At 39.5% G+C, this 26,131-nt stretch overlaps 1 protein-coding gene across 2 annotated transcripts in view; it reads right to left on the bottom strand.

Annotated features, from left to right (window-relative positions):
* Positions 1–26,131, bottom strand: part of zanl (zonadhesin, like) — a 41,386-nt gene that overhangs the window by 466 nt on the left and 14,789 nt on the right. For both annotated transcript variants that reach the window (XM_067442958.1, XM_067442957.1), the window contains 66 exons: positions 25,981–26,097; positions 25,742–25,866; positions 25,288–25,433; positions 24,926–25,069; positions 24,714–24,821; positions 24,436–24,605; positions 23,836–24,038; positions 23,537–23,678; positions 23,130–23,252; positions 22,855–23,048; positions 22,628–22,772; positions 22,184–22,428; positions 21,925–22,073; positions 21,717–21,845; positions 21,471–21,609; positions 21,245–21,386; positions 20,923–21,119; positions 20,690–20,828; positions 20,308–20,424; positions 20,069–20,193; positions 19,591–19,736; positions 19,231–19,374; positions 19,038–19,145; positions 18,760–18,929; positions 18,162–18,364; positions 17,863–18,004; positions 17,456–17,578; positions 17,181–17,374; positions 16,954–17,098; positions 16,539–16,783; positions 16,280–16,428; positions 16,073–16,201; positions 15,827–15,965; positions 15,601–15,742; positions 15,279–15,475; positions 15,046–15,184; positions 14,521–14,637; positions 14,283–14,407; positions 13,781–13,926; positions 13,330–13,473; positions 13,137–13,244; positions 12,859–13,028; positions 12,279–12,481; positions 11,970–12,111; positions 11,583–11,830; positions 11,305–11,482; positions 11,066–11,174; positions 10,846–10,940; positions 9,892–10,068; positions 9,395–9,597; positions 9,085–9,229; positions 8,413–8,654; positions 8,059–8,223; positions 7,748–7,875; positions 7,323–7,594; positions 6,877–7,085; positions 6,183–6,327; positions 5,645–5,892; positions 5,402–5,531; positions 5,064–5,265; positions 4,747–4,908; positions 4,386–4,516; positions 3,986–4,188; positions 3,728–3,863; positions 299–448; positions 101–191 (listed from right to left, as the gene is read on the bottom strand). In XM_067442958.1, the coding sequence (XP_067299059.1) occupies positions 101–191; positions 299–448; positions 3,728–3,863; positions 3,986–4,188; positions 4,386–4,516; positions 4,747–4,908; positions 5,064–5,265; positions 5,402–5,531; positions 5,645–5,892; positions 6,183–6,327; positions 6,877–7,085; positions 7,323–7,594; positions 7,748–7,875; positions 8,059–8,223; positions 8,413–8,654; positions 9,085–9,229; positions 9,395–9,597; positions 9,892–10,068; positions 10,846–10,940; positions 11,066–11,174; positions 11,305–11,482; positions 11,583–11,830; positions 11,970–12,111; positions 12,279–12,481; positions 12,859–13,028; positions 13,137–13,244; positions 13,330–13,473; positions 13,781–13,926; positions 14,283–14,407; positions 14,521–14,637; positions 15,046–15,184; positions 15,279–15,475; positions 15,601–15,742; positions 15,827–15,965; positions 16,073–16,201; positions 16,280–16,428; positions 16,539–16,783; positions 16,954–17,098; positions 17,181–17,374; positions 17,456–17,578; positions 17,863–18,004; positions 18,162–18,364; positions 18,760–18,929; positions 19,038–19,145; positions 19,231–19,374; positions 19,591–19,736; positions 20,069–20,193; positions 20,308–20,424; positions 20,690–20,828; positions 20,923–21,119; positions 21,245–21,386; positions 21,471–21,609; positions 21,717–21,845; positions 21,925–22,073; positions 22,184–22,428; positions 22,628–22,772; positions 22,855–23,048; positions 23,130–23,252; positions 23,537–23,678; positions 23,836–24,038; positions 24,436–24,605; positions 24,714–24,821; positions 24,926–25,069; positions 25,288–25,433; positions 25,742–25,866; positions 25,981–26,097 (10,438 nt within the window). The remainder of the gene's footprint in view (positions 1–100; positions 192–298; positions 449–3,727; positions 3,864–3,985; positions 4,189–4,385; positions 4,517–4,746; positions 4,909–5,063; positions 5,266–5,401; positions 5,532–5,644; positions 5,893–6,182; positions 6,328–6,876; positions 7,086–7,322; positions 7,595–7,747; positions 7,876–8,058; positions 8,224–8,412; positions 8,655–9,084; positions 9,230–9,394; positions 9,598–9,891; positions 10,069–10,845; positions 10,941–11,065; positions 11,175–11,304; positions 11,483–11,582; positions 11,831–11,969; positions 12,112–12,278; positions 12,482–12,858; positions 13,029–13,136; positions 13,245–13,329; positions 13,474–13,780; positions 13,927–14,282; positions 14,408–14,520; positions 14,638–15,045; positions 15,185–15,278; positions 15,476–15,600; positions 15,743–15,826; positions 15,966–16,072; positions 16,202–16,279; positions 16,429–16,538; positions 16,784–16,953; positions 17,099–17,180; positions 17,375–17,455; positions 17,579–17,862; positions 18,005–18,161; positions 18,365–18,759; positions 18,930–19,037; positions 19,146–19,230; positions 19,375–19,590; positions 19,737–20,068; positions 20,194–20,307; positions 20,425–20,689; positions 20,829–20,922; positions 21,120–21,244; positions 21,387–21,470; positions 21,610–21,716; positions 21,846–21,924; positions 22,074–22,183; positions 22,429–22,627; positions 22,773–22,854; positions 23,049–23,129; positions 23,253–23,536; positions 23,679–23,835; positions 24,039–24,435; positions 24,606–24,713; positions 24,822–24,925; positions 25,070–25,287; positions 25,434–25,741; positions 25,867–25,980; positions 26,098–26,131) is intronic.

A 26,131-nucleotide genomic window follows, 5' to 3' on the forward strand; every position in this document is an offset into this window, starting at 1 on the left:
TTTTTTTTCAAATTATTTAAAGAGAATCCTTGGCTTTATAAGTTTTTGACATTGCACAATCAGTGTGTTTGATGTGAGTTTATTCTTTAACTGGGCTTACCTGCACTTCTTGTAAATGCACACAATTGCAGTGACTAAGAGGATGACGCCAAGTGGCACAAGGACTCCAATCAAGATAATAGATGTTTTATCTTTAAAACAACAAGCAGGTAAAAACCTCTTATTAAACATCACTGGCATATATGGTTTAATTTTAATTATGCAAATGAAAGACTACAATATGTTCACATTCACTTACCCAGGCCTTTCTCATCCTCAGTGGGGATTTTAAAGAGCTCACAGTTTGTGCCCTCAAAACCTTCAGTGCAAGTGCAGGTGTAACCAGAACCATCTGGTTTTTCTACACATGTACCATCGTTCTGACAGGGTGAGCTCAAACATGGTCTCACTGAGAGAGACAGGGCAAAAGAAGTAAAAAATCAGTACATTACTCTCCTGAAGCATCAGTAATATGATAATAAATCCACAGTAATATGATAATAAATCCACAGTAAATCCACAATAAATCTAGTATAATTTGTACTACTAAGAAAGAAAGGTCTCGAAGTATGCAGCCAGAGCCAGGATATCTTATAAATAACCAATAATTATTGAATAATGGGGGGAGTCGTTGTGGCTTAATAGTTAGAGAGTTGGGGTCACATGTTTGAGTCTCCGTATCGGCAGGAAATATAGGTGTGGGCAGTGAATGAACAGTGCTCTCTCTTCCACTCTCATTATCCACAACTGGAGGGCCCTTGAGCAAGGCACCTAAACCCTGATTGTTCCCCGTTTGCTAAAGCAAAAAAATAACTGCCCACTGCTCCAGGTGTGTGTTTACAGTGTGTTGCGTGTATGTGTGTTCACAAAACTCTCTGCTGTGTGCGCGCACTTGGATTGGTAAAATACAGAGCACATCATACTCGGGTAAACGTCACCTCATTTTTCGCTTTCACTTGATAAAATACTTTAGAGGAATAGTTCACTCAAAAATAAAAATTGTATGTTTATCTGCTTCCAAAATGTAGGTTTGTTTGTTCTTCAGTTGAACACAAATGAACATTTTTAACTCAAACCGTTGCTCATATAATGCATGTCAATGGGGTGTTTTTCTATGAGAGTCAAAAACACATATACAGTACAGACGAATCCATATTACAGTTTTTCTCAGTCGCTTTGGTACATTTCTCAAATCAAACTCACAATTTGCAAAACAGTAAGTGCATTTCTCAAAACAATTTGTACAAATAGCAACACACTATGGATAACCTGCAAAAGCCACTCTCTTGCTCAAAATTCAGTTCATCTATCAAAAGTAAATATCTGTGTCAATGAACATGTCAGTGCCATCTAAATGTCAAGTCCTTGTGTCATTGTGTACAGATAAGACAGTCAAATTGTTTAGTCATGTTGTCAATATAACAGTTTACTCTGGAGGGATGTTCTGAATCTGATGGAAACTACGGCTAAAGTTTTGATGACAATTATTGTCAATTGTAAATTACATCTTAGTGTATGTGTGTGTGTAATTGCAAGAGAATGGAAAAGATTCAAATTTACACTCTTACTGTTTGTAATGTATCTTATTGATTAGGGGTGTGCATTGGCTCTGCCTTCACGATTCGATTCGATTACGATTCACCAGGTAACGATTCGATTCAATTCGATTCTACGATGCATTGTGATGCATCAAAATTCTACTGCACACAAAGCAAATTTTTCATCAGTCATGAGGCAATACAAGCAGATATTAAACAACAGATTGTATTGGCTGCTATGTGTCTCCTGTATCTTTGACATAAAAGTTATTAAATAAAATAAAATGCAATTAACCCTTAAATGCATGACTGTTTCACCAAACATTCTTACAAATTCAGGTCGTTAGCGACCCGGATCTATATTTAACATGGATAGACCTCTACCTGTCGTGATAATATATAAAACTCCTGATTTTAGAGTAACAGCTACAGAAGAATAAAATAAAACCTATTTCGTTACCTTTTGGAGCTTGGAAGGATTCAGTTTGAGCAGATGTTTAATACCATCATCATCTGACCACGTCAGAGTTTACCAGTAGATTCAGCATCTGCGTCATATTCGCGATCTCGAGCATATTTTCCAAACTCATTTTCAATGTCTTCAAAATCAATATTTTGATCACTGACAGCTTCTTGACCACATCCATCATCAAGAGCCAGTGACACTAACATATGATTGTGTTTAGTACTTGCTCTCTGAAGTAAATCACTAACCCATTTTAAGTTTTGCAGATTATAATTATTGTTTCGTTTTCTGTCAGAGGTAACTATGAGTGAAACGTCACTTCATCATTGGGTATCAGACATTGCCACCTTGTGGAATAAAGGGGAATTGCACATAATCGATTATGGCACTTTGCCGCATCGATGCTGAATCGTTCATGCCCCGCATCGCGATGCATCGCCGAATCGATTATTGTTGACACCCCTATTATTGATAGAACATGAGATACAAAAATGAAAAGACAACACTGAATAGCACACAAAAAAAAAACCTAAAGAAGAAATGTGAACATAGGAAAAACTGTACATGCAGTGCTGTAGAAATATATATATATATATATATATATATATATATATATATATATATATATATATATATATATATGCTAGTTGATGTTTCATGAGAAGCACCTTCGTTAGAGAAACCCAAGATTCATCTGGGAGCAATTTACCAATTCAGGACAGATTTAGAAAAATGTCTAATGGAAATATAGAAAGTATAGAAATATGCTTGACATATAATGATAACTTGTTTAACCATTTTGCATGTAAAGACTTATGCTATGAGCTTGTGCCTAAATGTTGTGGGGGGTAACACTATTCAACAGAGACCTAATATAATACATGGGGGGTGAGACTATTCAACAGAGACCCAATATAGTACATTTTGATCTACATGACATTAGCAACTGATAATGTAGGAAACAACAGAGAATTGTACATAATAATTTGCATGGATGTACCAAAGCATTTGCAACTTGTTCAAAGAAATGAGAAACTGCTTTTTTTGATGTGCACAAGTGACACAATGATGTGAGAATTGAACAGGTAGTTTTGAGAATTTCAATTCTGATTTGAGAAATGTACCAAAACAACTGAGAAAAACTGTAAATACAGCGGCCCGTGACGATACATTGATGTCTTAAGACACAAAACGATCGGTTTATGCAAGAAAGCAAACAGTATTTATGGTATTTGTATACCTGGTATCAGACAAATCTCATCCAGTATTCCCAACGCCATTACTTTTGCGGAAGAAGGTTAAAACAACGGTGCAATCATAGGATATGTGTACATAGATGCCTCACTCGACTGATCCGTGCAGTCACTAATGAGGATTTTATATATATTTATATATATATATATATATATATATATATATATATATATGTGTGTGTGTGTGTGTGTGTGTGTGTGTGTGTGTGTGTGTGTGTGTGTTTTTTACTCTCATAGTGGCTCTCATAGAAAAACACCCCATTGACATGCATTATACGAGCAACAGTTGGAGTTAAAAATCTTCATTTGTGTTCTACTGAAGAAACAAACACACCTACATCTTGGATGCCCTCGGGGTAAGGAGATAAACATCAAATTTTAATTTTTAGGTGAACAATCCCTTTAAGAAGTAATCTTAATCACAAGCCCACCTTCATAACAGTCGCGTTTAGTCTCGTACACAGTGCAGATCTCGTTGTCTCTACAGCCCTTTGTTTGACACACGGCACCAGTTGTAGTACACTCACAACTCTGTGAACAATCTTCTGTCACAAATGTCTCCTTGAGCTGTGTGTGGAAGGGTACAGAGAAACACGATCAGCCAGTGCAATGTCTTGATTTATCTTTCTGTGTTCATTTTACATCATAACCTTTAACCTGTTGTATTTTATACGCATTAAGATCCTCACCGGATAGTAGCGATTTAGGAAAGTGCATCCACATTGGTTGTAAGGCACACAGTCTTGGTCGCTCAGGACAAAGCCAGAGGTGCACTCACATCCCTCCACACACTGTGTTTGCTCACACTCCGAAGGAGCCGCCAGGTCTGCGCAGGACGCCGGGCATGGAGTCATACAGATGGAGTAGTTGCTGTTGGCGCCACATTGCAGACCTGAATGGGATCACAAACACATAATCAGGAAAGCTCTACACAAATAAAAGTGTGAATTGTGTGAGGGAAAGTACATGCAAAAGTGGAATCATGGTTACAGTTGTTTATATACACTATTCAAAAGTTTCGAAATATGTTGGTGTGTGCTGCATTCTGGATAACGTCTGCATTGTGTAATAGATTTTTTTTTTTCATACCACACTTCAGCTCTTGTCTCCATTTTCCTAATTTGACACCCTCATCTTGGCAAGCCCGAGCGTAGACGGCGTAACTTTCACAGCGCAGCACTTCACTGCCCTGCTCAGCGCAAAGGTCAAACACACAATCCCTGCAATGCACAGACACACACTTAGTGATGAACTACTGTGCACCTGTACCAACATCCACAAATCACGAGTTCATCTCAATCAAACTCAATGCACATACACATGACCTCATTGAGAGTTAGTGCAATACACGCCCATTGCACATTACGTTATTCTCTGAGCTCAGGAATTGAACTCAAACAGTCACTAGAGTTTACACACCCTCACACAGACACATGCATGCATTACTCACTCCTGGAACACGTTTGGCGCGACCACAGCATGACAGGCAGCGAAAGGACCAGCAGGGTTACTGAGTGCCCCACACAGTTGATTCCCGTTCAGTTCAGCCAGCTGAGCGTTTGTGCAGCCCGCAATGTCAAACCCTGAATCTGGATCTGCCTCCACTTCACGCCTAATCACGAAGAAGACAGGATGTTTAGGAGTAGGATAAATGCAGATGCTTCATTATCTTAGGTTAGCTTACATGTTTAGGGTGAACTATGTGAGAATTTAAATGACAGCAGATTTATGATGCGTAGCATAACAGATAAGTTGAGTCTCTCGTACTTCTGCAGGTGCACCATCTTTGGTAGGGATGTGGTACGAAGACTCGCCCCATCTTTGTCTGTTACTCTCCAGCTGTCTCCAAACTCATTGAGGTTGCGCGTAACTGTGCCGTCTGGTTTTGTGTATTCATTACTGGTGCGTCCATCATAGTTACCACACAAGCCGAGCACACGAGATCTGTATACACTAGGCAGTGTCACCACTTTAGGTGAGAGGAACAGAGAAAAAGAGAGAGAGTGTTTGTGATTATATACTTCAAAAAATAAGAGGGCTAGGCCTAAAAAAAGCCTTGCTAAAACGTGCTATGTTCATTTTGAGTTTGAGATTCGGTCTTGTACCTCCTTGGGAGCTGCCATCAAAGCGCACAGAAAGGCCAAAGTCAGTTGTGAGCATAACAAAGCGAGACTTTGTTTTTATGTTAACTCCGTGTACAGGACTGTACGGTAGACCAACTTTCTCGCCATTGACCTGATGGAGAAAAACAATGCAGAAGACTTCTATGATGTGGCACTTTACTATATAGTGTAATCCACAGTGGTTTGAAAGCCTGTTAGATACAGCATGTCCCATGATTCTCTCACCAGCACTTTCTTCTTCTGTTGCATGCGAACAGTAATGCCGTACACATCCACAAAGACCTCATGCAGTAGGGACACCCGACTGATACCGCCCTGCCTTTGGTTTTTGCCGCGGACCCTGAAAGGGGTTAGGGAACTTGGCAGATTGTTTCCTTGGGTTACTACATAGGTGTACGCTCCCTGGTAGTGGTGATTGTAATTGTCAAAGGTTCGATAATGAGGGTCCCCAGCAATATTGCAGTCATCGAATTCTATGAGAAGTAAAATAAGTTTGAGTTAGGTCAGTCCTGACATATAGATTGCTTTAAATGCCCACCAGGCCCAGTCATTAAACTCCAAGTATTCCTTGCTATATCATTTAGCTTAGATAAATATCTACTCAGGGTACTGGGTATAATAAAGCAATGTTTCTGTATGTAGATGTATATATTTAAATATTATATTTGACATGACTTAGCAGACAAAATGTGTAAAAAATTATTTGATGGTCTGAATTAAGCGCCCCCCCCCTATTCTTAGTGTTCCGCATTGTAAAACTCACTCTCAGGCTTGCAGTAACGGTCTCCATTGCTGTCAAGATCACAGACTGAGTTTTCATTGCATTCAAAGGATGTGCAGGACAGCACTCCTCCAAGGCTGCAGCTGCACCTCTGTTCGCAGTAATCAGTTATCCATGAATCTCCCACCTGAAATGTATACCAGGAATTACTGTAATAGTGTGTGACATAAAATGAAATCACTGCCATCTTTATAGCACCTTGTTCTAATAGAGTCTTTAAGCATCATGTCTTTGCATATTATTCATTTACATAGTAAATGATTTCAATAATTTGAGTTTTGAAGAATAGAAGGCAGGCATTCCAGTATTAAAGGGAGAGTTCTCCCAAAAATAAAACTTTTATCATCAGTCACCCTCATGTTGTTCCAAACCTGTATGAGTTTTGTTCTTCGGTTAAACTCAAAAGAAGATATTTAAAAAAATGCTGGTAATCAAACAGTTGACGCTATCCATTGACTTCCAGTAAGGGAAAAAAATACTATGGAAGTCAATGGCTACCGTCAACTGTCTGGTTACCAACATTCTATAAAACATCTTAATTTGTGTTCAGAAGAAAGAAACTCACACTAGTCTGGAACAACATGAGGGTAAGTCAATTATGACAACATTTTTGGGTAAACTATCCCTTTAAGGAAAGAAGATTTTTGTTTTTTTGTTAGCCCCAGAGTTTACTCACATCGTGATACTCTCCATCGCTGTCAACACATCCACAACTTGAGAGGGGAACACACTTGCCATCACTTAGCACAAAGCCTGCATTACACTGGCAACCTTCAACACAGCTATTGGGTGGTAATGGGCAGAATACGGGGAAGAGATCTGCACAAGTAGGAGGACATGGAGCTGTGCACTCAGAATAGTGACTGTTTGGTGGGCATGGGAGAGCTGGAAATAAAAACACACAAAGGAAAGAGGTATGATGCATTGAATTTAAATGACGATGATCCCCTGACATATTTAGGGACAATTTAATCAAAATGTACATACATATCCATTAATATTTTTTATATATAGCCTAGAGGTTATCAATGGAGAATCTTTACATTCTAGCTAAATGATTATTGCTCCTGTCACCCAGATCAGCATTCTCCGCACATCTCTTCGCCTTTTTCTTTCACTTACGGCAGAAAGTGACATTCCTCCAGCTGATCGTGATTCCAGCGCTATGACAGGCCTGGGCGTAAGCCTCAACGTTATCGCACAGAGTCGACTGCATGCCATCATATTCGCACATGTCATAGATGCAGTTCCCCAGGAAGGCTTCTGGAGGAATGACAGAGTGACAGGGCTTGAAGAGATCAGACAGGATTGTCGCTGCGCACTGTGACTTGTAGATTTCTTCCTCCTTCTCGTCACAGTTGGGTTTGTCTTCAGGTCGTGGATCAGGTTTGCAGCTGCGGATGGAGGAAAAATGAAAACAAGTGAAACTCTGCACTCTTTTCACCATGATGCCTCAAATTCATAAGCATCACGAGTGCATCTATAATGCTGCTATCTATCTAGGTGTGTTTATTTCTGTATTATGGAGAGGTGCTTCTAACACTCACCCAGGATCACTGTCTCCCTCTGCTTTCCAGCTGTTACCAAGTTCAATGGCATTTTCAGCCGGTTTGCCATCAGACATCAAGTTATCATCAGAGGAATCGCCGTTGTAGTTACCGCACATTCCACACACCTATAACATGAGTGATATGCCTTACTTCTTGTGAAAATTCTATTTTTTTTTTATGCAATTCAGGTATTCTGACAAAAAAGGAACCGTTTGGTTTATTAATCAAACACCAGTATCAAAATTATTTATTAGTATAAATATAAAGTATAGTATAGTATGGTATTTAGTTTTTGTGTTGTTTCATACCTTGTTAAAATAGTCACCAGGCACTGTGATTTCAATATGGTGCACTCCATCAAACTTCACAATCAGGCCAAAGTCAGTGTCTAGTACGGTGTTAACTCCACTTGTGAACACCCGTGCCTTGGCTGCAGTGATGTCGTAGGGGGTCTTTATCCTGCGTTCATTCAGCTAGTCGGTGGAGAAAACAAAAGTACAGCTCACGGTAATATCACAGAATACATATTGTTTAGAATCTTATCTATTATATTATGCAATATTTCCCTGATATTCACAATGTCTAGTCAGAAGAAGACATGCAAATGCAACATAGTTAAAATCACTACTCCATCTCTTCCTCTTTCCTTCTCAGACTCTCACCAGTACTCTTCCATTCTTGCTGATGGTGATGTTGGCAGTGGGCAGGTGCACAGTCACAGAGCGAACATACGAAGCTTCTGGTTGTCCGCGTTCTTCGTTCTTCGCCACAATGGTGAAGGGTGTCACCATGGAGCTGTTGCATATCGCCACCAGCGTGTAAGTGCAGGTGCCCATGAAGGTGTGCATGATCCCATCAAAGGTGTAGTAGTGAGGATCACCAGCAATGTGGCAAATGCCCACTCCTGCAAAAAAGGTCAGTTAGTGTTTATTATAAAGATGTTAGCTAGACAAACAGTTTTTATATTTATTCGTTTAGCAGAAGCTTTTATCCAAAGTGACAAATACAGACATATATATATATATATACACAGATCCATCGAACGGATGGATATACAGATAGAAAGATACACCGATACAAAGATACATAGATGGATGGATGGCTGGATAGATAAATACACAAATAGAAAAATACACAAATAGACAGGATAGACAGACAGGATAGACAGACAGGATAGACAGATAGACAGACAGACAGACAGATAGATAGATAGATAGATAGATAGATAGATAGATAGATAGATAGATAGATAGATAGATAGATAGATAGATAGATAGATAGATAGATAGATAGATAGATAGATAGATAGATAGATAGATAGATAGATGGTGTACCTGTGTTCACACAGCCCAGCTGACCTTCATTGACCTTACATTCCTGAGCGGGGCCGCACTGCCATGCCTCGCATGTCACAGTATTGAAAGGTGAACAGACACAGCGCTCTGTGCAGTCATCTTTTGTGAACCAGCTGTCTCCAACCTGAAAAACACATTGATATGAATTAATCATCTTGTTAAGGAAACCAGAAACAAAAACAAACTAAATGAAACTATACATATTGTTTAATATCTCTTTGTGAATAAATTGTTTGAGGCTTGGCAACAGAAGTAAAAGTTTAATTCAATCTTCCGAAGATCCACTCACAGGCCTGTAGTTGTTGTTTCTGTCGGTGCAACCGCACTCACTGAAGGGCACACACTCATCTCCACTGAGGACAAAACCAGGGTCACACACACATCCTTCAACACAGGGTTTAGTACAGGTGCCTTCGGATCCAGGGTCCTGACAACTGGCTGGACACGCTGTACCACATGGCTCATAGTGACTACCAACCGGACATTTAATAGCTGCGAGAAACAGAAATAAAGGAGCGGTGTTCACTGAAGAGATGAGAACAATGAGAACAAATGAATGAAAATAGTGGGGAAAGGATAGATGAGAAACTGGAGACTATGGGCAGAGAAGGAGAGACAAAGGTACAACAGTTTTAACTTTAGGAACAAAAGGGATGAACAGCACCTATTGATGGCTCCCTAATTGAAGGGTGGACACTACAAAGTCTTAAAAAGAATACCAGGATACAGTTAATAGCAGGTTTCAAAGGGCACCCTACAGAATGCCTGAAGGGCTCAAACACTTACGGCAGAAGGTGTTATTTCTCCAGTTAATTGGCACCCCAGCTTGAGCGCACAGGTCAGCATAGCTTTGAATAGCTTGGCACAGTGCCACTGTGGCGCCACCGGTGCCACACTGATCAAACACACAGTTCTCAAAGTAAGAATTGGGAGGCACCACTGCATGACATGGCTTGAAGATTCCTGGGAAAAGAAGGATGAATAGGTTTTAATGGTGCACAAAACAGGTGTCACAAGAACAGCCCTATAAAACAGATGTTCTGGAATGTAAGCATAAATAGAGCAGAATGAGGACGCTTGTACACTTAACTCTTGATGTTCAGGTCACTGGCAGTGTTATTTGTTTTAGAATCATTCAGATAGGCTACGATTCTAGTTTTTATTTATATTTTAAATGAGTTTTTATGTGTATATTATTTTCCATTTTCATTTGAATTTTAGTCAAAGTTTTTTTTCCAGTATTTCTTCAGGTTTTAGTACATGAAATTAAACAAAATGAAGATGAGAAATTGAGCCTTGGCAATTAGCTGAAATAAAATATTATTTTAATTCAGTTAATGTTTATTTTATTTAAAGCTACACTTTTCTTTAGGTTGTGTTTTTTTTATTTCAGTTAACTATAATAACCATGGCATAAGCCAATATTTCTAAGTATGACAAACGAGCCAACCTAATAATGAAAGGAACAAAATGGACAATAATTATGGGTTATTAAGAAAAGTGCCACTAAGACTATTAAATGATTATATCCTGTAACCACATCATATGCTGATTTAAAATGATTAGGAAAAAATAAATAATAATAAACATAATGAGCATGAAACAATTCAAATAAAACATCTATGGAAAAATAGAATGGATTTTTTAAATTGTGATAAAGCCTTTTAAATGTTTTATGTATTTGATCAGTGACCTCATCCTCAAGTTTTTTAAACTGTATGTTTGTGTGCTGTGTCCCACCATTTATATCGGTGATCATGCCACAGTTAGTAGGTTTCTGAGCTTCACTCTGGATCTTGTCATCACATTCAATGTCTCCTCCGCCATGAGTACAACTGTGCAAGAGGGGAAAGGCATTAATGGTTAAACTTCAATGATAAAAAGAGCACATTTATACATAAAATGAACAAAACTTTACTATTATTGGTGCAGAGCATGGTCAAATATGCTTTTAACTTACTCAGGTCTGTCATCAGGCACCTGCCAGCTCTCTCCAAGCTCATTAGTGCTGTCAGTTGGTTTTCCGTCTGACTTGATGTTGTCATCTTTAGGATTACCATTATAGTTACCTGTAATATATTATCATTATTTAAATGAATCATAAGCATATTAATATGTGGTTAGTAGTAGTATAAAGTAGCTCTTGAGTCTTCATTATAAACATCAGTAAAGTGGGAAAGTTGAATTTGCAGTCTTTACCACATAGTCCACACAACAGTCCGCTGAAGGAGGAAGGTAGTGTGACATCTGCATGATGATTTCCATCAAAACGTACACGCAATCCAAAGTCTGTCTCAAGCACCACAAACTTTCCACTTAGGAAGATCTTAATACCGTTTGGAAGTGTGACAGGCACAGTGACCTGAACTCCATTCACCTGCAGGATGTAAATATAAGGTAAGCTCACAAATACACCACAGTTCTGATCTCCTCTAATCTGTTATTTAGGGCTCGTAAATCATAGAAATGTCCCTCACCTGAACTTTGCGACCCTTTCCCAATATGACCGTTGTGTCGTGGACATTGATGATAACAGATCTTACATAAGACACTTTCTTATTATTGTCTCGGTGCTCGTTCTGTGTCTCCACAGAAAAGTATGGCAAGCCAGAGGTCTCATTACAGGGCTTAGTGAGAGTGTAGGAGCAGGCACCCATGAAGTGATGTACTTTATCATCAAAGGAGGTATAATGAGGGTCACCAGAAACAGAGCAAATGCCTGTACCTAAGAGATAAAAAAGATTAGTTACCTGTGTCAACAGGTTTATGCAGAACAGATGCATATTTGATAAGTTGTGTAAACAAATATACCAGTGCACATGCGTAAAACTGTATTAAGTATAAACCAGTACTATATGTGTTACCAAGTGGTTTGCAGACATAGTCTCCATCTTCAAGTTGGCAGGTCTCAGTAGGAAGACAGCTGGTGTTGTAACACTGAATAGTTCCTCCACCCTCACATGTACACTTCTGCATACAGCCCTCCAGATACCAGCTCTCATTCACCTAAACATCGCCACATTGATAGGAATGTGTCATTTTTGCAGTGCTTTCATGAATGTTGAACTCAACATTTTGACAATTTTTACATTTTCATTGGTTTTCATTTTCATTGATTTTCATCTTGTCCATGGCCCTGGAACCCCACTGGTCGGCCCTGGTTTTAAACTCACCGGGTGGTAGGAGCCTGAGGGGTCCACACAGCCGCAGTCTTTAACAGGAACACATTTGTTGTCACTGAGGATGAATCCAGGGTCGCACTCACAGCCCTCTACACACTTCTCACTGCAGCCCGGTGGTCCATTGATACCCAGACATGTCTCTGGACAGGAGCTCACACATATAGAGTAATGGCTGTTTGGAGGACATACCAGAGCTGTAGAAAAATAGGGTAAAGCATCAGTAATTGACTGTGAAATTAAGGCTGAAGTGGGGATGCAGTGTGGAGTATGTAGTTCCCCAGTCCCATGTCCTCTTGCCTCACTGATAGCATTCCTGCCATAAAAGCCTCATAAATAATAAAAACGATAAGGCTAAAGTGTTCAACTTTAGCTGTCCTATTCCAAACTCCTGAACTGCATTTACTTCAATAATTAATTTTATGCATTAGAGAGAGCTGAAAGCTGGCTTCACTGGGAATATGAAATGTTATACTTGCAATGATGTATGTTGCCAATTTTTTCTGCTTTATTATATTCTCAGTCCATTCAAGACTTCTTTCAAAATTATTCAATATAGGAGAGTATGACTCACGGCAGAAGTCTGGCTCCCTCCACTGATAGACAGGTGCACCTGCACTCAGGCAAGCATCAGTGTAAGCTTGAAGCTGGTCACAAAGGACCTGCTGCAGTCCTTGATAACGGCACATATCAAACACACAGCTCTGGAAGAAAGGTAACGGGTCCACCACATTTATACAGTCCCTGTGAGGAGCAAATGTAAGAGAAAGTGTACAATGGTTAAGCACTACAAGTCTTTTAACATTGCTTATTACCAGTGTTTGGACATTTTATAGTTTGGTTAATCCTAACCTAAAAGGTCCCTTTTTGTCATTTATTCTCCCACAGTTTTCTGGGTTTGACACCACACCCTCCAGTACAGGATCACAGGGCGGTTGAGGTCCAGGGTCAGGTTTGCACCTGAAAACACAACATCATCATTGAACATAAGAAGTCAACCTAATCCTCAAAACATTGTGCTGCATGTGCAGTAAGAGGTACTGACGTCGCATCCTCATCCTCATCAGTTTGCCAGCTGTCGCCAAACTGATTTGAGCTGTCGGTTTGGGAGCCATCTGGCTTAGTGAAATCATTGTTGGGGTTTCCATCATAGTCTCCACACAGGCCACACATCTGGTCATAGTAGGAACTGATAAAATGAGTAAGAGAGGAACAAAGAGAGAGAGATTAATGTTAAGATGTTCATTTCCCCAGAGATGCTTTTTGACTTTTTAAATCCTATAACCCTTAAAGGGTTAGTTCACCCAAAAATGAAAATTCTGTCATAATCCATACCCATAAGTCTTTTGTTCATCTTCGGAACAGAAATTAAGAACTTTTTAATGAAATCTAAGCGCTTTCTGTCCCTCATTTGACAACCTATGTGACTTTCAAGTACCAGAAAGGTAGTAAAGACATAATTCAAGTAATTCAGGCTGTTTCCAGAGTTTCAGTACCTGGGAACAGAGATCTTGGCGTAATGGTTGCCGTCCCACTTCACCTCCAGGCCAAACGGAGTTGTGAGGATTACATATTGGCCAGCAAGAGAGAGAGAAATGAGTGGAGATGGGGAGTGGGGAAGTGACACCCTGAGTCCATTTACCTGGATGTGTGAAAAAAGAGATAATCAACAGAGACAGACTGAAGAATAATGATTGCTCTGACTAGAAGAACTGCAAGTTTCTTTTTCTTTTGATTTAAAGGAAAGATTATTCTTGAAGAAATAAAAATGAACAGAGGGAGAATGTGAATATAAATAGATTAGCAACAACTTAAATATTTTTTTAAGATAAGAGCAGCATCTAAAAACTATTCAGTGAATTCACGTAATCCCAATGATTAACATAAGAGAGAATAAAGTATATTTTAGTGGCTGACATTAAATCACCATTGAAATTATTCTGTAATCTTCAGATAAAGAATTGAGATATTATGATGGCAGCTGCTGTGGATACTGACCAGAGTTTTCCTGTTTTTCATCATTGTCACAGTGACTCCATCAACAGTCACGTACAGTTTCCTCAGGTAAGAAACACCAGAAATTCCTCTCTCTTCATTCTTACCCTCAATGGAGAACCAGGGGCCTGCAGACCCAGGAGAGAGAGGATAGTAAAGTTAATTCGATGCTATACACTTGGATTCTTATTTAAACTCTGCTGATTGTGGATATTTTAACTTGGTTTTGGCCATTGCTTACCAGTGTTGTTTTTACAGGTGCGGGCCAGAGTGTAGGTGCAAGTGCCCATGAAGCTGTAGTATTTGCCATCAAAGGTGTTATAATGAGGGTCACCAGAGATAATACAGTCTTGAGATCCTGGGGGATTTAGAAAATATACATTTTATACTCATCAACCGTTTTGCATTAGTATATTGTATTGTATAGTGCATTGTTTGTAAAATAAAATAAAATAATAATTAACTGCCTAAGAACACAGTATACTATTACATATAGTACATTTACATGTACAGTTAACATGCATAGTGAAGCTACATTTACCTGCTCTCTGTGTAGGTATATATGACACAATACGTAATCAAGTATTTGAAGAATTAAATATACATTAAATGTCACATTTTTCAAAGCATGCCCATATGATTTGACTGCATAATTAATTTAAAATCAGGCTAAATTGTTTACATGTTTAAAAAGACATATGCTTTAGTCTGAATGAAATTTAAATGTGAATAAAAACACACTTATTGAGTTAACCAAAGTTCTCACCTTCTGGGTAACACCCAATTACACCATCCTGTACTCCACATTGTTCCATTGGTGGACAGTCAGCAGCATTACAGGTAACGAATGGGGGGTCACACTTACACAGTAGCTCACAGTCCTTGGTGTAGTACTCTTCACCTGGCTAAAATCATGCAGAGAATAAATATGTTTGTTTGATTAAAAATACTTTAACAAACCATCGCTGTTCTAAATGACACAAGGTTTAGTTTCCTCACCTGATAATATTGGCCATTATACCTGCAGCCACATGTGTCTTCTTTCACACACTGGCCAGCACTGAGGATGTATCCAGGGTCACAAACACATCCTTCAGAACAAGGCCCAGTGCACTGATTTGGTGGATATGGGCTACACGACGGTTGACAAATTGGTGCGCATGATTCAAAATGACTGTTGGGTGGGCATTTCAGAGCTAGAGAGGAAGAATGTGTGTTAGATTGAAGTTTATGGTTTGCACTATCTTAAAAGTATGAGAAATAGTACAAGCCACTGATGTCAGCAGTTTTTGTTTGAGGAATATTTATTTTTTAGACATACGACAGAAGGTGCTGTTTCTCCAGGGTCCAATTGTGACGCCACGGTCCTGACATTCGTTGACGTACGACTCTATTGCTTCACACAATGCAGAATGAGCTCCATCCAGCTCACACACATCAAACAAACAGTCTTTGAAGAAACCCTATACACACAGGGTTAAGATCTGTAAGTATCTTTTATTTGGTTTTATACACTAAAGCATTTTAAATAATCTGATTTCACTCACATTGGGGTTGACTTTTGGATGGCAAGCAGCAAATGGGCCATTGGTGTCCAATATGATACCACAGTAAGCCTGACCTTCATACAACTCCTGCTCAGCATCTGTACATCCTGGGGTTGGGTCGACCTCTGGCTTGTTACACCTGAAGGGCAGAATCAATGTTAAGTCAACTATAATATGAATTAATTGATAACATACTGCTGATGAGTCTTTTAGAACTGACAGTTTGAGCATTGCATAATGCCTTACTTAGGGTCTGTGTTCCAGCTGTGGCCAAAGTCATTGGGGCTTTGGACCTGTTCGCCAGTCGGGGTCTGGAAGTCATCCTTAGGGTCTCCGTTGTAGTCCCCACACAGTCCACAAAGTTTGTCTTCATAGCTGTAAAATTATCACATTTAAAAGTGAATCAAGCTATGAAAGTTGTTATTAAAATACTTTTATAAGAACCATACTCACTCCTTGATAACTTTAATATCCATAAAGTGGTTCCCATCATAACGTACAGTTACTCCAAAGTTCAAAGACACTGTGTAGTGCTTGCCAGACTTAAAAATGTCAACACCACTGACAGGACTCAGAGGAATGTTCACATTGGTTCCATTGACCTGAGAAAAGTCAGAAAACATAACTGGCCATTTGAATGTGCCTCTAAATAAGATGTATACAGTATATGTACATAAGCAGTAATATTGAAATGAATGTTCTTTTCTCTTACCTGCACAGTTCCTCCTTTCAGAATGGACACTATCACTCCCAGCGCATGGACATGAACTGCTTTTACATAGCTGATATAAGGATTGTTGTAGCGATTCTCATTGTCTGTGTATACAGCGAAGTAAGGCACATCCGTGCTGTTACAAGGTTCGGACATCAGGTAAGAACAGTTTCCCATGAAGTCGTAGCGGCGCTTATCAAACGTGGTGTAATGGGGGTCACCAGAAGCAATACAAGTGGAGGTTCCTGTGAGTGAAAAATATCTTGGTGTCAAAGATATATATATATATATATATATATATATATATATATATATATATATATATATATATATATATATATATATATATATATATATATATATATAATAAAATAAATAATTAAGGGAAGATTTTTGTTGTTGTTTTGTACATTACCCTTAGGGTAGCAGCCGTGCACTCCACCAACCTCCCGACATTCTTCTGTCACAGGGTCACAGGTGTTGTCCACACAGTCGAATGTGTAGTTGCCAGCACAGCGACACAACTTGGAACAGCCATTTCCAAATATGATCTCACCAGGCTGAGTATAAATACAGAGCAAGTTTAGAGCAAAGGCTTAGGTCCAAGAACTGGATAAGAATGCAGCCTCACAACATTTGTACCTCAAAGTAATTGTTTTCTTCATCCAGGCACCCACACTGCTCAATAGGAACACAGCGCCGGCCACGGAAAACAAATCCTGGTTTACAGAAGCAGCCGCTGATGCAAGAACCAGAGCAGTTGGTGGAGGGTTCTGCACAGGTAGGAATACAGGCTGGGCCACAATCAATGTATTCAGAGTCTGGAGGGCAGTTCACTGTTGGAAAACATGAAGGCTTGTTTAGCTATACGAACATTGGAATTTCTTGATAGAGGAACATAGAACAGTTTAACTTACCTGGTGGAGTTGGTTTTGGAGTAGTTGGCTTAGGTGTTGTTGGTTTAGGAGTTGATGGACTTGGTGTTGTTGGTTTAGGTGTAGTGTGTTGGGGTGTAGATGGCTTAGGTGTTGTTGGAGTTTCTAAAATCAAGCAAGAAAAAAATCAACAGTAGTTCACTCTTGATAGTGCAGGTACTCACGAAGTGATGTACTTTATCATCAAATGAGGCAATGCGGGTCAGTAGAGACAGAACAAAAAATCATATATAAAGAGACAGATAAAATTCAAGATCTTTTCAGAGTCTCAACTGGTTTGTGTATAACTGCATGTGTGTATATGCATGGTGTGATAATACGTGTAAATAAATATACCAGTACATGTGTTCAAAACTTTATTATGTATAAACCAGCACTATAATTGCTACCATTTGGTTTGCAGACATAGTCTCCATCTTCAAGTTGGCAGGTCTCAGTAGGAAGACAGCTGGTGTTGTAACACTGAATAGTTCCTCCACCCTCACATGTACACTTCTGCATACAGCCCTCCAGATACCAGCTCTCATTCACCTAAACATCGCCACATTGATAGGAATGTGTCATTTTTGTAGTGCATTCACGAATGTTGAACTCAACATTTTGACAATTTTTACATCAGTGGGTCCCATTTTCATTATCTTGTCCATGGCCCTAGAACCCCACTGGTCGGCCCTGGTTTTAAACTCACCGGGTGGTAGGAGCCTGAGGGGTCCACACAGCCGCAGTCTTTAACAGGAACACATTTGTTGTCACTGAGGATGAATCCAGGGTCGCACTCACAGCCCTCTACACACTTCTCACTGCAGCCCGGTGGTCCATTGATACCCAGACATGTCTCTGGACAGGAGCTCACACATATAGAGTAATGGCTGTTTGGAGGACATACCAGAGCTGTAGAAAAATAGGGTAAAGCATCAGTAATTGACTGTGAAATTAAGGCTGAAGTGGGGATGCAGTGTGGAGTATGTAGTTCCCCAGTCCCATTTCCTCCTTCCTTACTGATGGCATTCGTGCCATAAAAGTCTCATAAATAATAAAAACAATAAGGCTAAAGTTAACGTAAGTGATCAACTCTAGCTGTCATTTTATAACCTCCTGAACTCATTTTGATCATTTAAATTGTGCATTAGGGAGAGCTGAAAGCACGCTTGTTACTGCATATATAAATTGTTATTCTTGCATAGATGTAAGTTGCCAAATTTGTCAAATGCTGCTTTATTATGTTTAAATTAAAACATAATACACTTTATTCAATGTGATACAATCTATAAGAGAGTATGACTCACGGCAGAAGTCTGGCTCCCTCCACTGATAGACAGGTGCACCTGCACTCAGGCAAGCATCAGTGTAAGCTTGAAGCTGGTCACAAAGGACCTGCTGCAGTCCTTGATAACGGCACATATCAAACACACAGCTCTGGAAGAAAGGCAACGGGTCCACCACATTTATACAGTCCCTGTGAGGAGCAAATGTAAGAGAAAGTGTACAATGGTTAAGCACTACAAGTCTTTTAACATTGTTTATTACCAGTGTTTGGACATTTTATAGTTTGGTTAATCCTAACCTAAAAGGTCCCTTTTTGTCATTTATTCTCCCACAGTTTTCTGGGTTTGACACCACACCCTCCAGTACAGGATCACAGGGCGGTTGAGGTCCAGGGTCAGGTTTGCACCTGAAAACACAACATCATCATTGAACATAAGAAGTCAACCTAATCCTTAAAACAGGTCAAATGAAGAAAAGTAAGAGGTACTGACGTCGCATCCTCATCCTCATCAGTTTGCCAGCTGTCGCCAAACTGATTTGAGCTGTCGGTTTGGGAACCATTTGGCTTAGTGAAATCATTGTTGGGGTTTCCATCATAGTCTCCACACAGGCCACACATCTGGTCATAGTAGGAACTGATAAAATGAGTAAGAGAGGAACAAAGAGAGAGAGATTAATGTAAATATGTTTGTTTCCCTAGAAACACTTTTTCTTTTTTTCTTTAACAGGATTTCCCCAAGTCCTATAACTCTGAACTATCATGGGGGGTCTTAGTGTTTTCTGACAAATACTTCAGGTCAGTGATGTACTGTGTATATATTCCAATGAGGCTGTTTCCAGAGTTTCAGTACCTGGGAACAGAGATCTTGGCGTAATGGTTGCCGTCCCACTTCACCTCCAGGCCAAACGGAGTTGTGAGGATTACATATTGGCCAGCAAGAGAGAGAGAAATGAGTGGAGATGGGGAGTGGGGAAGTGACACCCTGAGTCCATTTACCTGGATGTGTGAAAAAAAGAGATAATCAATAGAGATGGACTGAAGAATAATGATTGCTCTGACTAGAAGAACTGCAAGTGTATTTTTCTTTTGATTTAAAGGAAAGATTATTCTTGAAGTAATGAAAATGAACAGAGGAATAGATTAGGAATAACCGGAAAAAAAAAATTAAGATGAAAACTATGATGTTCATTTACTTAACCTCAGAGATTTAAATGTCAGGAAAAACTAAAATATAGTTTAGCTGTTGACTTAAAATCTTAATTCTTTATTTGAAGATTACTGAATTATTTCAGTAACGGTTTAATAATGCAGCTGCTGTGGATACTGACCAGAGTTTTCCTGTTTTTCATCATTGTCACAGTGACTCCATCAACAGTCACGTACAGTTTCCTCAGGTAAGAAACACCAGAAATTCCTCTCTCTTCATTCTTACCCTCAATGGAGAACCAGGGGCCTGCAGACCCAGGAGAGAGAGGATAGTAAAGTTAATTCAATGCTATACACTTGGATTCTTATTTAAACTCTGCTGATTGTGGATAGTTTTGACTTGGTTTTGGCCATTGCTTACCAGTGTTGTTTTTACAGGTGCGGGCCAGAGTGTAGGTGCAAGTGCCCATGAAGCTGTAGTATTTGCCATCAAAGGTGTTATAATGAGGGTCACCAGAGATAATACAGTCTTGAGATCCTGAGGGATTGCGAAAAGAGAATGATTAAGTATTTTTAAATACAAAAACTATTTTTAAGCGCTAAAGTTTGTGTAAAGTGCAATAGAATATTGTCAGACTCAGTATGTAAACAATGAAAAGTTTTTGGATGTCATAATCTGTTTTTATGTAATACTACATTATTACAATGGTATGCTATTATATAAAATATGTTCACACGTGCAGGCTTTAGCCGGACTGAAATTGGATGGATCGATGAAAAGTTTACCTAACTATGGCACTCACCTTCTGGGTAACACCCAATTACACCATCCTGTACTCCACATTGTTCCATTGGTGGACAGTCAGCAGCATTACAGGTAACGAATGGGGGGTCACACTTACACAGTAGCTCACAGTCCTTGGTGTAGTACTCTTCACCTGGCTAAAATCATGCAGAGAATAAATATGTTTGTTTGATTAAAAATACTTTAACAAACCCTCGCTGTTTTTAATGACACAAGGTTCAGTTTCCTCACCTGATAATATTGGCCATTATACCTGCAGCCACATGTGTCTTCTTTCACACACTGGCCAGCACTGAGGATGTATCCAGGGTCACAAACACATCCTTCAGAACAAGGCCCAGTGCACTGATTTGGTGGATATGGGCTACACGACGGTTGACAAATTGGTGCGCATGATTCAAAATGACTGTTGGGTGGGCATTTCAGAGCTAGAGAGGAAGAATGTGTGTTAGATTGAAGTTTATGGTTTGCACTATCTTAAAAGTATCAGAAATAGTACAAGCCACTGATGTCAGCAGTTTTTGTTTGAGGAATATGTATTTTTTAGACATACGACAGAAGGTGCTGTTTCTCCAGGGTCCAATTGTTACGCCACGGTCCTGACATTCGTTGACGTACGACTCTATTGCTTCACACAATGCAGAATGAGCTCCATCCAGCTCACACACATCAAACAAACAGTCTTTGAAGAAACCCTATACACACAGGGTTAAGATCTGTAAGTATCTTTTATTTGGTTTTATACACTAAAGCATTTTAAATCATCTGATTTCACTCACATTGGGGTTGACTTTTGGATGGCAAGCAGCAAATGGGCCATTGGTGTCCAATATGATACCACAGTAAGCCTGACCTTCATACAACTCCTGCTCAGCATCTGTACATCCTGGGGTTGGGTCGACCTCTGGCTTGTTACACCTGAAGGGCAGAATCAATGTTAAGTCAACTATAATATGAATTAATTGATAACATACTGCTGATGAGTCTTTTAGAACTGACAGTTTGAGCATTGCATAATGCCTTACTTAGGGTCTGTGTTCCAGCTGTGGCCAAAGTCATTGGGGCTTTGGACCTGTTCACCAGTTGGGGTCTGGAAGTCATCCTTAGGGTCTCCGTTGTAGTCCCCACACAGTCCACAAAGTTTGTCTTCATAGCTTTAAAAGTATCACATTTAAAAGTGAATCAAGCTATAAAAGTTGTTATTAAAAACACTTTCATAAGAACCATACTCACTCCTTGATAACTTTAATGTCCATAAAGTGGTTCCCATCATAACGTACAGTTACTCCAAAGTTCAAAGACACTGTGTAGTGCTTGCCAGACTTAAAAATGTCAACACCACTGACAGGACTCAGAGGAATGTTCACATTGGTTCCATTGACCTGAGAAAAGTCAGAAAACATAACTGGCCATTTGAATGTGCCTCTAAATAAGATGTATACAGTATATGTACATTAGCAGTAATATTGAAATGAATGTTCTTTTCTCTTACCTGCACAGTTCCTCCTTTCAGAATGGACACTATCACTCCCAGCGCATGGACATGAACTGCTTTTACATAGCTGATATAAGGATTGTTGTAGCGATTCTCATTGTCTGTGTATACAGCGAAGTAAGGCACATCCGTGCTGTTACAAGGTTCGGACATCAGGTAAGAACAGTTTCCCATGAAGTCGTAGCGGCGCTTATCAAACGTGGTGTAATGGGGGTCACCAGAAGCAATACAAGTGGAGGTTCCTGTGAGTGAAAAATATCTTGGTGTCAAAGATACATATATATATATATATATATATATATATATATATATATATATATATATATATATATATATATATATATATATATATATATATATATATATATATATATATATATATAAAAAAATAAATAAAATAAATAATTAAGGGAAGATTTTTGTTGTTGTTTTGTACATTACCCTTAGGGTAGCAGCCGTGCACTCCACCAACCTCCCGACATTCTTCTGTCACAGGGTCACAGGTGTTGTCCACACAGTCGAATGTGTAGTTGCCAGCACAGCGACACAATTTGGAACAGCCATTTCCAAATATGATCTCACCAGGCTGAGTATAAATACAGAGCAAGTTTAGAGCAAAGGCTTAGGTCCAAGAACTGGATAAGAATGCAGCCTCACAACATTTGTACCTCAAAGTAATTGTTTTCTTCATCCAGGCACCCACACTGCTCAATAGGAACACAGCGCCGGCCACGGAAAACAAATCCTGGTTTACAGAAGCAGCCGCTGATGCAAGAACCAGAGCAGTTGGTGGAGGGTTCTGCACAGGTAGGAATACAGGCTGGGCCACAATCAATGTATTCAGAGTCTGGAGGGCAGTTCACTGTTGGAAAACATGAAGGCTTGTTTAGCTATACAAACATTGGAATTTCTTGATAGAGGAACATAGAACAGTTTAACTTACCTGGTGGAGTTGGTTTTGGAGTAGTTGGCTTAGGTGTTGTTGGTTTAGGAGTTGATGGACTTGGTGTTGTTGGTTTAGGTGTAGTGTGTTGGGGTGTAGATGGCTTAGGTGTTGTTGGAGTTTCTAAAATCAAGCAAGAAAAAAATCAACAGTAGTTCACTCTTGATAGTGCAGGTACTCACGAAGTGATGTACTTTATCATCAAATGAGGCAATGCGGGTCAGTAGAGACAGAACAAAAAATCATATATAAAGAGACAGATAAAATTCAAGATCTTTTCAGAGTCTCAACTGGTTTGTGTATAACTGCATGTGTGTATATGCATAGTGTGATAATACGTGTAAATAAATATACCAGTACATGTGTTCAAAACTTTATTATGTATAAACCAGCACTATAATTGCTACCATTTGGTTTGCAGACATAGTCTCCATCTTCAAGTTGGCAGGTCTCAGTAGGAAGACAGCTGGTGTTGTAACACTGAATAGTTCCTCCACCCTCACATGTACACTTCTGCATACAGCCCTCCAGATACCAGCTCTCATTCACCTAAACATCGCCACATTGATAGGAATGTGTCATTTTTGCAGTTCTTTCATGAATGTTGAACTCAACATTTTGACAATTTTTACATCAGTGGGTCCCATTTTCATTATTTTGTCCATGGCCCTAGAACCCCACTGGTCGGCCCTGGTTTTAAACTCACCGGGTGGTAGGAGCCTGAGGGGTCCACACAGCCGCAGTCTTTAACAGGAACACATTTGTTGTCACTGAGGATGAATCCAGGGTCGCACTCACAGCCCTCTACACACTTCTCACTGCAGCCCGGTGGTCCATTGATACCCAGACATGTCTCTGGACAGGAGCTCACACATATAGAGTAATGGCTGTTTGGAGGACATACCAGAGCTGTAGAAAAATAGGGTAAAGCATCAGTAATTGACTGTGAAATTAAGGCTGAAGTGGGGATGCAGTGTGGAGTATGTAGTTCCCCAGTCCCATTTCCTCCTTCCTTACTGATGGCATTCCTGCCACAAATTTGCCTCATAAATAATAAAAACAATAAGGCTAAAGTTAACGTAAGTGATCAACTCTAGCTGTCATTTTATAACCTCCTGAACTTATTTTGATCATTTAAATTGTGCATTAGGGAGAGCTGAAAGCACGCTTGTTACTGCATATGTAAATTGTTAGTCTTGCATAGATGTAAGTTGCCAAATTTGTCAAATGCTGCTTTATTATGTTTAAATTAAAACATAATACACTTTATTCAATGTGATACAATCTATAAGAGAGTATGACTCACGGCAGAAGTCTGGCTCCCTCCACTGATAGACAGGTGCACCTGCACTCAGGCAAGCATCAGTGTAAGCTTGAAGCTGGTCACAAAGGACCTGCTGCAGTCCTTGATAACGGCACATATCAAACACACAGCTCTGGAAGAAAGGTAACGGGTCCACCACATTTATACAGTCCCTGTGAGGAGCAAATGTAAGAGAAAGTGTACAATGGTTAAGCACTACAAGTCTTTTAACATTGTTTATTACCAGTGTTTGGACATTTTATAGTTTGGTTAATCCTAACCTAAAAGGTCCATTTGTGTCATTTATTCTCCCACAGTTTTCTGGGTTTGACACCACACCCTCCAGTACAGGATCACAGGGCGGTTGAGGTCCAGGGTCAGGCTTGCACCTGAAAACACAACATCATCATTGAACATAAGAAGTCAACCTAATCTTCAAAACATTGTGCTGCATGTGCAGTAGATAAAATGAAGAAATGTAAGAGGTACTGACGTCGCATCCTCATCCTCATCAGTTTGCCAGCTGTCGCCAAACTGATTTGAGCTGTCAGCTTGGGAACCATTTGGCTTAGTGAAATCATTGCTGGGGTTTCCATCATAGTTTCCACACAGGCCACACATCTGGTCATAGTAGGAACTGATAAAATGAGTAAGAGAGGAACAAATAGAGAGAGAGATTAATGTAAATATGTTTGTTTCCCTAGAAACACTTTTTCTTTTTCTCTTTTACAGGATTTCCCCAAGTCCTATAACCCTGAACTATCATGGGGGGTCTTAGTGTTTTCTGACAAATACTTCAGGTCAGTGATGTACTGTGTATATATTCCAATGAGGCTGTTTCCAGAGTTTCAGTACCTGGGAACAGAGATCTTGGCGTAATGGTTGCCGTCCCACTTCACCTCCAGGCCAAACGGAGTTGTGAGGATTACATATTGGCCAGCAAGAGAGAGAGAAATGAGTGGAGATGGGGAGTGGGGAAGTGACACCCTGAGTCCATTTACCTGGATGTGTGAAAAAAGAGATAATCAATAGAGATGGACTGAAGAATAACATTAGTTTCTTTTTCTTTTGATTTAAAGGAACAATTATTCCTGGAAAACTGAAAATGGACAGAGGAATAGATTAGGAACAAATGAAAGAAAATATTTAAGATAAAAACTATTATGTCCATTTTCTTAATTTAAAAGATTTAAATGTCAGAAAACTTCAAATATAGTTTAGCTGTTGACTTAAAATCTTAATTCTTTATTTGAAGATTACACAATAATTTCAATGGCGATTTAATAATGCAGCTGCTGTGGATACTGACCAGAGTTTTCCTGTTTTTCATCATTGTCACAGTGACTCCATCAACAGTCACGTACAGTTTCCTCAGGTAAGAAACACCAGAAATTCCTCTCTCTTCATTCTTACCCTCAATGGAGAACCAGGGGCCTGCAGACCCAGGAGAGAGAGGATAGTAAAGTTAATTCGATGCTATACACTTGGATTCTTATTTAAACTCTGCTGATTGTGGATAGTTTTAACTTGGTTTTGGCCATTGCTTACCAGTGTTGTTTTTACAGGTGCGGGCCAGAGTGTAGGTGCAAGTGCCCATGAAGCTGTAGTATTTGCCATCAAAGGTGTTATAATGAGGGTCACCAGAGATAATACAGTCTTGAGATCCTGAGGGATTGCGAAAAGAGAACGATTAAGTATT

This window comes from Pseudorasbora parva, chromosome 1 (genome assembly GCF_024679245.1).
Source record: "Pseudorasbora parva isolate DD20220531a chromosome 1, ASM2467924v1, whole genome shotgun sequence".
NCBI lineage: Eukaryota > Metazoa > Chordata > Actinopteri > Cypriniformes > Gobionidae > Pseudorasbora > Pseudorasbora parva.